Source organism: Argopecten irradians, chromosome 16, assembly GCF_041381155.1.
Source record: "Argopecten irradians isolate NY chromosome 16, Ai_NY, whole genome shotgun sequence".
In the NCBI taxonomy this organism is placed as follows: Eukaryota; Metazoa; Mollusca; class Bivalvia; order Pectinida; family Pectinidae; genus Argopecten; species Argopecten irradians.
Window position 1 is genome coordinate 13,604,602 of NC_091149.1, and position 12,859 is coordinate 13,617,460.

The 12,859-nt window shown below is 35.2% G+C and overlaps 1 protein-coding gene across 1 annotated transcript in view; it reads left to right on the forward strand.

Moving 5' to 3' along the window:
- LOC138310436 (WD repeat-containing protein 86-like) overlaps positions 1-11,274 on the forward strand; it is a 41,210-nt gene extending 29,936 nt beyond the window's left edge. The window contains exons 3-4 of the mRNA XM_069251657.1: positions 1,752-1,855; positions 6,649-11,274. Coding sequence (XP_069107758.1) covers positions 1,752-1,855; positions 6,649-6,849 — 305 coding nt within the window. The 3' untranslated portion in view covers positions 6,850-11,274. The remainder of the gene's footprint in view (positions 1-1,751; positions 1,856-6,648) is intronic.
- Positions 11,275-12,859: the final 1,585 nt, after the last annotated feature.

A 12,859-nucleotide genomic window follows, 5' to 3' on the forward strand; every position in this document is an offset into this window, starting at 1 on the left:
ACAGATGGAGTCGTGTAGGCGATAAACCAGTAACTAAGTAAAGATTGCAGTATGTAGTATGTAGATATAGACACGAATTCACACAGTTCGTTAACGTAATCATCAGTTAAGCATTGATGTCACGATATTTTAGTTCCATCGGGGTATGAAAGAAATTTTGTCAGCAAACGTTTGTAAGAATCCGCGTAATTAATTTTTCAGACTAGTTTATGATATTAAATACTCTTGAACGTACGATTCCGTTTATATTCCAAGGGATTATTTTTTTCCAAATCAATACGCAACGTCGATGTTTCTATTATGACGTTATGACGTCACGATAACGTCGGACTTTCGCAAAAGTCTCGGATTTTTTCTTCATAGAAGTAAGAAAAAAAATCGGCCAATCAAAATGTCCGATTTAAAATGAAAACAAACAAAAATTAATTACATTTGTATATCACAGATACAGAGATATTTACAACAGACATGGTACAGTATACCATTGTTTCATTTGGTCCCGATTTCGTCACATACACGTTTAAGTACAATTGTTCGAAAACTGGAACAGAAATCTCATAATTGTGTTGATTGCTTGTCATAAAAATGTTAATAGTCGGGCTTCGGACGCCAGTGCAGCTCGACTGCTTAAAGCTTCTCGTTTGTGAAGAAGTCTGTGAAGTCATTTGCATATATATTGCTTTAGATTTACATCAGACTACGTCACTAGTACACTTGCCGATAGATTAATCCGGTTTTGATGATTTTGTCAATATCATTGTTTTATCATCTGTATATTTTATAGTGGAATTTTACAATAATAATAGCATAAGACATATCCTTAAATGGGTGACATTGAAACGCCTAAGAATGGTCCCATGGAAAAAATATAGGCTTTTTAAAAAAAATCATCATCAAAATGTCGTAAGTTTTGGGAATGAGCTGGAGAAACACTCATAGTCATGTCGTGTGGCTTAGTAAAGTACTTAGGTTTTTCTGAAGACCCCGAAGACATTCGTTATCTAGAACCACCAAATACAATGTATCAAAGAAAGAAATGATTATTGTAGCCAGGAAGTCTTTATAAAGATGTCGAATTGTGTTTTAAAAGGTCAATTGGAACTCAATGAAAGTAATCTGATGTTTGCTGCGTTGTCAAAAATGTATATGCGTAATACATCTCTTATTCACTTTTTCAATGATTTAGCAGTTGGTCGGAAAACATGCGTGGCCACTAAGACAGATTTTATTGCAGCTTACAAATGTAAAACATGTAGCACCTTTAATTAGCTTATTTAACAAAACTTTCTGGCATTACGACTGAAAATTTTAAGTGAGCAATACTGTATGTCCACATGACCTCACATAACATTATGTGGCATTGTAATATTTAACCAATGAAATTGATCGTTACAAGGCAGAAATGTATACGTTTATGTAGGTGGTAACTTAATAATAAATCCGAGTGTTTTCTAAATAAAATGTGAAGCTGTTTATGATGATGAGAGTACACTCAGATTTTTTTGTTAAATAATATCCATTTCATGACATAGTACTCAAATTAATTCTTATAATTCAATCTACTATAGAAAATCTCTTCAAAATGTTTTGAGTGACTTTTTTTGTGAAATCATTACGTCGATGTTTCAGCCAATCAGAAGCGACGTTACAGGTTATGGGTTGATAAGGTATAGTTTTAATCAATGAAAATGTTCTTTATATAGAAAATATTGACGGTAATTAACATATGAACACTTTATCTAAATTTTCAGTGTACACTGCCTGCGGTGACGGCATTGCCCGTTGCTATGACGCCAAATCCGGATCACAAAAACGAGAGTTCAACGGGAGTACGTCCTCCGTCAGTTCGTTACAGGTGAAGAGAATATCAAGATGAATCTTCTCTACTTCTCATTCTTTCAGCGTGACCTCTTAACCTCTTGACCTCTTGACCTATTCCTTTTCTAGCTTATATATTGCAATGCATGATGATATTCTCTTTTCTGTTTTTAGCATATTGTCTTCTTGGTAAACAAAAGCGGCTGTTGGATGTTGGCTATTCTGTTGGAATTATCGCGATATGTTAACCGATTGTGTTATCCGCTTTCATATCTTAGTCTAGAGTGTTTCTTGAATAGATGTATACTAATGAAGATCGTGTAAAAAGGCTCAAGGTCAGATCGTGTGAATGTACCAGATCGCGTGAATGTACCAGATCGCGTGAATTGCCATTCTGCTTGGTCACTGCTCAACCTTGAGCATACACTGAAGCAAGTGTGTGAACGGCCACGAATTACCCAGTCAGCGTATCCCTAGAGGGGAATGTTTTAATTGCCATTGTTGGTATCTCGCTACCTAACACTGGTTGGTGTTATAAACTGCAGTAATTGGCATCATTCATATACATGAACTTGACTTTATCTCACGTGAAGAAAATATAGTTAGGCTAATATCTGTTAATAAGAGAGACGAATAAGTGCATTTCATTCATGAAGTACTATATATCTGCGTCGGGGGTAGGGGGGATCCCACCGCTGCCACCAATGTTTTTTTCTAATTCGTGCACCCGCTTCTTTACTTTCCCTTCGGAAATATGGCATACGGTATCTCTTCGAAGTGTAGTATAAAGGTGATGACGTTTCTGTCAGGAACATCTGTCCTGCCAAATGACATTGGTAGGACCGTCCGTAGAACAAACATAAGGTTTCCAATATGGTTTACATGTAAGCGTCATTTCGCAGCCCCAGTGTCACGTTGTACACCAGAAAGAAATCGCGAACTTTCGACGACAGATCGGTGAAAATGTATCAGTCTTTTGGAACAAGTGTAACTGTTACGATTAACCTGTCGCGACTTACTTCTGATCTAACTTTTGCATGTTGATTGTTTCAAAATTGCCTTGAACTTTCAGCGTTCTACTCCGCATGTCTATATATGCTCCTGTGAGATAGATGTTTTAATCTTGCAGATTTCCTTCAAGGCATACTCATATGTTCTAAGCCAGAATTCTGAAATGAAAAGAAAATAAAAACTGTAAAACTAGTCCGTGTGCTTTGTCACTACTTAAGTACCATCAGAAACTGAAATACTAGAACCATTTTTTTTTGGGGGGGGGGATTGAATCCAAGAGCTTCATGAAGTGCTGATTACAAGTTTATATTATAAATGAATGATTTAAGGAAAAGCATTTGATGAAATCATAAAGTTCAATATTGCTGAAAAAATAACAAAAAAATGAATTTGTGGCTTTAAACAAATGTGTATGCTTTTGTTCCTGGTTGCTCTTTATCCGGATGTTCCTCCTGGTGTTGCCCGGATGTAGCTGTTTGTTGTTGTCCTCTTCCATACCGGATACCCGGATGTAGATGTTCATTGTAGCTCTCTTTTATCCTTTCCTAACTTCTATAGTCTACACTGGCTCTGGGGATTCTACAGTTCGACAGTATGACACGAAAACTGCTTGTCTGGTGAATATATTCCAGGATATCGAAACTTCGATTAGCTGTCTGGAGGTAGGGCACATGTGTAAAAAAAACAAAACAAAAAAACACACGTACACATGTGTCACAGAATGGTTTTGGGATTGGCACAAGTTAGGATAGCTTTGTACACGTGTGTCACGTATAGTATACGTGTTATAAAATGTTTCTGTCACAAAGTGTGAAAAATGTTACAAAAATCATTGCCACCCGTGGTTTCAATTTACCACCACATGTTATTTTATATCTCAAAATCACGCTGTCTCACGCTCACTATATATATGAAACAATTATTATTTTTCTAATACTCTAAAAGAAATAAAAGGCCGTGTTTCAAATTCAAATCTAAAAAGAGTTTTCAATATCATGCAAATTCACTAAAAGCACTCGGCATAAGTAAATGGGTTAGCTGGGTTGACTGACAAGGCAGGTAACTCAGTCTAGTAAATTCACTACAGCTATAAATATGTGTAATACGTTTACTATGGGCTTTACATGTTACATTTGTCTGCCCTTTTTTGTAGGTATTACTTGTTACGTCAAGGAAAACAACGCCATTTGTTATAAAATGATGGCGTCACACACTTGAATCTACCTAGGGGCAGATAACTATGCAACAAGCACAAAATATGTGTTGAAACGAGCCTCACAAATAAGCAACATAACTCACATAGCTTTACATCAGTATAAATACCCCCGGAATCAAATATTCATCAGTTTATCGTGATTGAAGCAAGCCTTTATTGAATATAGTCGTGTCAAGGTCCTTCTTATCATGTCTCCGGAGTCGAAATGCTATCCTTAATTAGCTTCTTGTGAAGATTTAGATTATTTTTCTTAGATTATTGTTATTGTCGTGAGTCACAAATACATGTAACTTCACTAGATTTCTTTCTGTTACCAATGAATTGGAGAAAAACATTACCAGAATATTAAATTGAATTGTCTACCCTGTGGATACTTTTCTGAACCATTCCCTGTATCAACACAGGAACTTGATAGACTTAGAACAATCAATTCGTTGTATATCAACACAGGGACCTGACAAGTTCCTATAACGTGTTAGGTTCCTGTGTGCAGCATGTCCGCTTTGCACGACTCCTCGTGTTTCTATCACCACCTGATACAACCTGATTAATAAGGATCCGACAACATCCCATTAGGGGTAGTTCTAGTTTTGGACATGGTCAAAATGCTGCTGCCAGAATCCGATACCTTGGGATACCCGGACAGACTAATTTACGTGTATGTAGTCATTCGTAGAGAACAACTCTTGTATACCTTTGCTACTGAGGCGAAATTGAGATAGAAAGGTGAAGAAAATGCATTTGATCTGGTGTAAAGGTCACGAACATGATCCTCTATCAGATTTCACCTGATAATTCTCTCACTATACATTTCTTTTGTTCTTGTATTATTCTGTCTAGTTTTCTGGGGATTCTACAGTTCGACAGTATGACACGAAAACTGCTTGTCTGGTGAATATATTCCAGGATATCGAAACTTCGATTAGCTGTCTGGAGGTAGGGCACATGTGTAAAAAAAACAAAACAAAAAAACACACGTACACATGTGTCACAGAATGGTTTTGGGATTGGCACAAGTTAGGATAGCTTTGTACACGTGTGTCACGTATAGTATACGTGTTATAAAATGTTTCTGTCACAAAGTGTGAAAAATGTTACAAAAATCATTGCCACCCGTGGTTTCAATTTACCACCACATGTTATTTTATATCTCAAAATCACGCTGTCTCACGCTCACTATATATATGAAACAATTATTATTTTTCTAATACTCTAAAAGAAATAAAAGGCCGTGTTTCAAATTCAAATCTAAAAAGAGTTTTCAATCATGCAAATTCACTAAAAGCACTCGGCATAAGTAAATGGGTTAGCTGGGTTGACTGACAAGGCAGGTAACTCAGTCTAGTAAATTCACTACAGCTATAAATATGTGTAATACGTTTACTATGGGCTTTACATGTTCCAGTTGTCTGCCCTTTTTTGTAGGTATTACTTGTTACGTCAAGGAAAACAACGCCATTTGTTATAAAATGATGGCGTCACACACTTGAATCTACCTAGGGGCAGATAACTATGCAACAAGCACAAAATATGTGTTGAAACGAGCCTCACAAATAAGCAACATAACTCACATAGCTTTACATCAGTATAAATACCCCCGGAATCAAATATTCATCAGTTTATCGTGATTGAAGCAAGCCTTTATTGAATATAGTCGTGTCAAGGTCCTTCTTATCATGTCTCCGGAGTCGAAATGCTATCCTTAATTAGCTTCTTGTGAAGATTTAGATTATTTTTCTTAGATTATTGTTATTGTCGTGAGTCACAAATACATGTAACTTCACTAGATTTCTTTCTGTTACCAATGAATTGGAGAAAACATTACCAGAATATTAAATTGAATTGTCTACCCTGTGGATACTTTTCTGAACCATTCCCTGTATCAACACAGGAACTTGATAGACTTAGAACAATCAATTCGTTGTATATCAACACAGGGACCTGACAAGTTCCTATAACGTGTTAGGTTCCTGTGTGCAGCATGTCCGCTTTGCACGACTCCTCGTGTTTCTATCACCACCTGATACAACCTGATAAATAAGGATCCGACAACATCCCATTAGGGGTCACGTTCTAGTGACCTTTGGACATGGCCAATCAAAATGCTGCTGCCAGAATCCGATACCTTGGGACGAATTAGTTTGAAAAAGCTGACAGACTAATTTACGTGTATGTAGTCATCTCGCCCAAAGAGAACAACAAAGCAAAATGTATACGAGCGTATGCATACTGAGGCGAAATTGAGATAGAAAGGTGAAGAAAATGCATTTGATCTGGTGTAAAGGTCATCCGAACATGACCTCTTACGGGCTGTTGTCAGATCCTCTATCAGATCATTTCTTTTGTTCTTGTCTTATTCTGTCTAGTTTCCGGTAACATAGATTTTTCTTGTGCAACTTCCGGCTGTACTTCACATAGTTATGCCATTACTAACTGTCTCATATCTTTTATATTGCATTTCTGATAGCAACATTTGATATTTCGAATGTATTCTTATTTTTCTTCAGATAATTCGTACAATATTACAAAAACGACATACTTCCTGAGAACCTCGTGCTGTTACGTTTGAAATAAATCATTGAAACAATGTTGTGGCGTTTTAGGTTGTAGACGGCAGACTCTTCACTGGATCCTTCGATGGCTGTCTACGGGTTTGGGACGCACGAGGAATCAAAGAGGAGACAATTTTCGGCAAGGAGGAAAATAAGGAGAAGGAAATTAAAGAAAACGGGCAGACGAAAGGAGGCATTCCGGATAATCAGGTCGACCGCAACCAGAACAACAACAAAATCATGATTGAATGAAAAGTATTTCCATAAAATAACAGTTGCTGCTGTCCCTTCTGTGAAATCCGAACAAGTAGTCCCAACATGTTACCAAGGATGTATTGAACAGTTGATATATGCAGAGTTATCTTTTCTTGAGAAAATAGTTGTTTGTTTCGTCATCAGTTTTTTTTGTGGAAAAAATACGTCGTTTTCTAAACAAAACTAGTATTGAAGTAAGTATGTCCATAAACAAAGCTTGTGTCAATAATGTATGTCTCTGAGCGAAAAAGACTCGACGTGCGTTACTTTATTGGATACAAATTACTCAGCTACCATTGCATAGAAAACACAAATCTCTTCCATTGTGCTTTGCGGTCTCCACAGTTTCGCAGAAATGTGGGGACCGCAATGAACCCTGGGAGAGATTGAGAAAATGCATTTGGATTGTTTGTCCAAGATGGCGGCACAATTCGATTTTGATAACTGACTCTTTTTTTGTAGGATAGGAATATTTTTCATATAAATTCCAATACAAAAAAATCATGAAATATTAATATTTTCTGTCTTGTTTTAAAACGTAAAATGAGGTTAATGACTATACTAAAAAAGGGACCCACCATCTTGGATCGAAGTGGTGCGCCTTAGGAAAACAATTGATTTGACGGAGCAGATCCGAGGTCTGTAAAACTTGTATTTAAATCCGATACAGGAACGCACAGTTAGCTTTCAATCTGGTAGCTTAGAATATGTGACCATTTAGCGCACAATCCGACCTACTTTGATTGGAGAAGATGACAGTAAGATTTCGGACACTGCTGATTTGCGGCCTATTGCATTGTTGATAATTAAGTCATAATGATTGTTAGCGATCTATTAGTATATATATATATGTTGACACAGAGACTTGGTATGAATTTCCAATATATAATAGTATGTACGTTCTATTAGATAATGCATATTTATATTGGCTGTTGATTGGGAATTCGTGCCAAGTCCCTGTCTTTGTTTTGACGGTTTAAATTTGACCGACTGTTCTCCTAACAGTCTAGTGATGTGTATCTAAAACGTATTTCACTTTTAATTTTTTTTTCGTGTGTTGTTGATCATTGCATTTTCATGCTATTTACTCGAGGTTTTTTTCTGATTGTTATTTTTGATAATGTTTTTGCAGAACACGTTTCATTTCTTGTTTTCTGGTGGCTACATATAAGTGGTAATAACATACATGTATTAGGGCATTGGTTATGGAAATGAAGTTTACACTTTTAAAAAGCAATCTCCAGAAATTTCACTCAATGTTAAAAAAAAACGCAAAATACAGATCATTCAAGACATTTCATCGAAAGAATTTACAACTTATTACAAGGATTGCTTATAGACAAGTGCAATGTTATTAATATTATTTTTTTATTTATTTTTTTTTTTTTTTGGAAAACTTTCGATTCGCCAATTGGAACTTTTTTTATATTTCTTTTATTTTTTGCAATTTTTCATATGATAGACAGAATTATATCAACCATACATCTACATACAAACAGAAAAAAATAAACACACACACACAAGACACACATACTCTACACACAAAGTCATATAATCAAAACACTGCACAAAAGACAACACTAAACTACATTTTATAGAACATAACAATATTTGTTAGATGAAACATTTTGGTTGAACTATGTAACTTCAATAAAAGTACTATGGTGGTCAAGGTTAAAGGGACAATTCAATTAGGCTAATTCTGTTACATACCACAAAACAAAATATGACATAAATGTATTGTTCTGTGTTTCTTATGAAACATATAACAAGAAAAAAATTACAAATTCCACGACATTGTTAAGTATTTTGATTGATACCGTTGAAATTCCAAATCGTTGGTCAATACGATTAAGCAGGTATAACATGTATGCTGTACCCATGCCCGAGCCAAAGTCACGTACATTACTCAAATGCAATACATAAGCACTGAGGAGTTAGTGAAATAATATTTAGCCAAGAACATGCACCTAATATTGTAAACACACGACTGTAAGAGCGATTTGGGTAGTTCTAGACACAAAATTCTTTACTACACTGACAAGGGCCCGGGTTCGGCATACAAGACGTCCGACCACAATGTGTAATGGCGGACAGCAAGCGAGTTTGAACATTTCACATACATTTCATTACAGTGGGCTTTTCTGGCATATCACAGTAAAAACAACTAATCTAATTTCCATTAGAACTGGTTTGTTTCCGATATATATGAAAATGTTATTGTACTCTTAGACTGAATAGTCCCTTTAATGTATTCCCTACTTGAAAAAACGTAAAGCAGTAAGAGAGAAGACAAGTGCAATTTAGTGAAACAATAAAAATTTTAGCTGAAGAGCCGTGAGGGTAGGGGCCATTTTTTTCTTTCTGAAGTCATAATAAACATTTCTTTTCATATATGTATGAAAGTTCAGTATTTAGTGTTTCTAAAATTGTAGCACATATGATTTCAAGGGAGACAACGTTAACCCACTGATCTATCGTGTGCGAATACACGTTGGTCCATCATAATCCCGGGTACAATATTATATAAAGATTTTTTATAAAGAAAAAAATTAGTGTTGTTTATTTAAGTTTCCTGTGGAAAAGTGCGATCTAATTGAAACATCTTGTTCAATCTCACTTCTTTTAACTGGAACAGATTCTATACTGTGTGGAATTTAACCGATTTATCTATTGGATCACGTGGTACATCGGTCTAGTTTGATGTAAATGTTTTTAAGAAACTGTTATATATTGAATGAGTAGAAAATAAATGTAAATACTGTTATTTAAATGCCCTATTAGTACCTAAGTTAATTTATTGAATATAGATTTGCTTTCTCTTCGTCTTTGTGCAATTTTGAAATGTATTTGTTTTAAACACATGAGCGGCTATTGTAAATAATTATGAAATTGAACATTACATATGAACAGATTTTTTCTTTGTGATTTTTCAAATAATCAATTGTAACATTGGTTGACATTCTCCAGTGTCCCATCATATCTAAAGAGAGTCCAACATTGTGTTGTAGTACAAAGCCCAGATATATTGCTGAGTTGATTAATCCCTAGCATACGTATAATGTGTATTTATAGAAAAAATTACTCGCCTGGTGTTTGTGATATTAATTTGTTATTCATTGAATACTGTGTTTTTGTTATTTCTATTAACATTCATTCATAAATGATACCATATATAACATAGTTATACCTCACTGGCATAATTGTACTATTACAAGATTTTGTACAGTATAGAAGGGATGTTAGTACAATTACAAGATTTTGTACAGTATAGAAGGGGAATAACTTTCTTTGTACAGTATACAAGGGGAATTACTCCAAGTCCACTAAACCTGCCTATACTATTAGGCTTTTTTTATTTCATTTTTCTATGTTTTTTTTCTATATATATATATATATATATATATATATATATATATATATATATTAGGCAAAAAGGTTAAAAAGCCTAATAATATAGGCAGGTTTAGGCTTTTTTGTCTGATGTATATTAGGCAAAAAAATTAAAAAGCCTAATAAAATAGGCAGGTTTAGCTGACTTAATTACTCCATGTTCAGTATACAAGGGGAAATGACTCCTCAAAAATATACAAAGGGAAATAACTCCCAGAGTTTCACAGAGAAAGTCCCATTTGTTCTAATCATTGCTGATGTTTGTTTTAATGTTGCATGCTGTAGAAAATCCAGATGTTAGTATATTGTATACAGTGCTAGAATGTAGAATGATTTTACATTTTTACTAATGTAGATTGATTGTTTCCCTCAATGTGATAAAACTATATTTATTCTGTTTTGCTGGCAAGAAACGTAGCTAGCCATAGCACCAAAGGGGTTACTATCACTGTCGTTATATTCACCCCTGGACTATCACATAGTAGAACTGATGGTTCTGTATGTGACAACAAATATGCAGGTAGTTCAGTTCTTTGTTATACATCAAAAGAATTGAATAACAGTACACTATAGTTGACTGTGTGTCTTTGAAGTTGGGTGTTGTTCTTCTTGTAATCTTCAAAGGAAATATCTGCGGGCCTATGATTGGACAGTTTTTTCTCCTGAACTGCCTTCAGATATGAGATAGTCCAGGGGTAGATATAACAACAGCGATAGTAATCCCTCGAGTATCCAGGGTGCTGGTGATAGCAAACGCCCTAGCTGAAAACCTGAAAGGGCAATAACTTCCGACAGATATAATTGGAACAAAATCAGAATGTTCTGTATTATTTAGACGAAATTTTACTTGACTGAGTTATGTGGAACTGATCTGTTTCTATTTCATTGCTTCAGAAACTTCAATATTTGACTTTTTTTAAATAAGCTATATGCCTGTGGCAGAAACCTGCCAGGCTTGTTTGACTAGCGATAATCTGACATTTGTATAAATCTATTTTGTTATAATAAACGTTACTTGGTTGTTTTAAAGCGTCTTTCATTTTGTTTTTTTTATCACAAACTGGAGTCTGCATGAAATTGATGGCATGATATAAATTGGGGTCTAGCTTTTCAATAGTCATTTACTAAGTAACTGTTTACAAAATCATATTTCTTCCTTTAATTATTTAACGTAATTAATCAAATGAAATGTAAATTTAAATCCTAACTCCATTGCATCTGCTAATTTTACTTTGTTCTGGTCTATCAGAGTTACTTCCCTTTGTTTAATATATTAAGCGAGTGGAACTATTGATATACAACAAAAAATTCTGAAAGGCCCACTAACTTTTCGAAGCGGCTTTTAATCATTTAAATGGAAATGAGAAAAAAAATATTGATAATTTTGTAGAGTCCCAAAAGTTATTAGCATACCATTAACACTATATCTTGCATTTATTTATGTTGTAACCTCATCTTAGGCCATCAATATATATTTCGTGTCTGTTAAAGTGAACAGTCGGGCAAGGATGGCTAAAGTCGTAAAATGGTGTGAATGTATCCAGTATAATTTCTCATGAAATGGAAAAATAAAATCTCTCGTCAAAATCTGTCTGCATACGAAGAAATTAATTTAAAGTATAGAAATTCTAAAACGTCCTCCCGCTCACTATGTCCGTGGTTACATTTCCACGCAGCCTCGCTTTCAATGCTTTCAACTTTTCTTTACTTTAATGGTCAGAACTGGGAAACTAAGCAGAACTTGACCGTCGTAATAATATGTGAGAACTTTTGGAAGGCAAATGAACGCATTAAGACTGGTTTTCTTTGCCCGACTATTCACTTTAATGGGTTTTTTTTAATTTTAAAACTTAAAACTTTGACTCCAGAAAAGGTAATGGACATTCAGAAAAGTTCGTGAAACTGGGTCCAGAATGCTTTGATGCATTTATGACTGAATATTAATCAATCTTGGTTTGAACAACTGGACACCAGTGACTGTCATGTAATCATGTGATGGAATTGAAAACATCTATGTCCTGTACATGTGAAACATGTCTTATGAAACACATCAAGATATAGAATAGATAAATTGAACTAATTAGAAATTAAAATCAGCTCCACTACGATACAATCAAATACAAGATCTAACCATTCCCGTTTCATGTCACCTCAGCATGACCCTTGGCTTAGATCAGCATGTCTCAACATACCCCTGCTTAGATATTACATTTTTGACTCGCTATTGCGTTTAAGGGGTTCATGTACAATTTAAATCCAACCCTAGGATCTACACAGTATTTGACCCAATAAGCGCCTATGGGCGTTTCATTAATGGAAACCATTTTCCAGGCCCGGTCAGCCCTATCATTTGCTCAATTTGGAATCCCCAGCCTACAAGAATGCTACGATTGCATTATGGGTGCTATCCCATACTTGGTTTCAGAGAAGAAGTCATTTATATGGAAATAGCTAAAATGACCCCTTTTGACCCCGCCCCTCAGGCCCCCGGGGGGTCAGCCCCATCATTTGTACAATTTTGAATCCCCACCCTACAAGAATGCTACCATTGCATTATGGGTGCTATCCCATACTTGGTTTCAGAGAAGAAGTCGTTTATATGGAAATAGCCAAA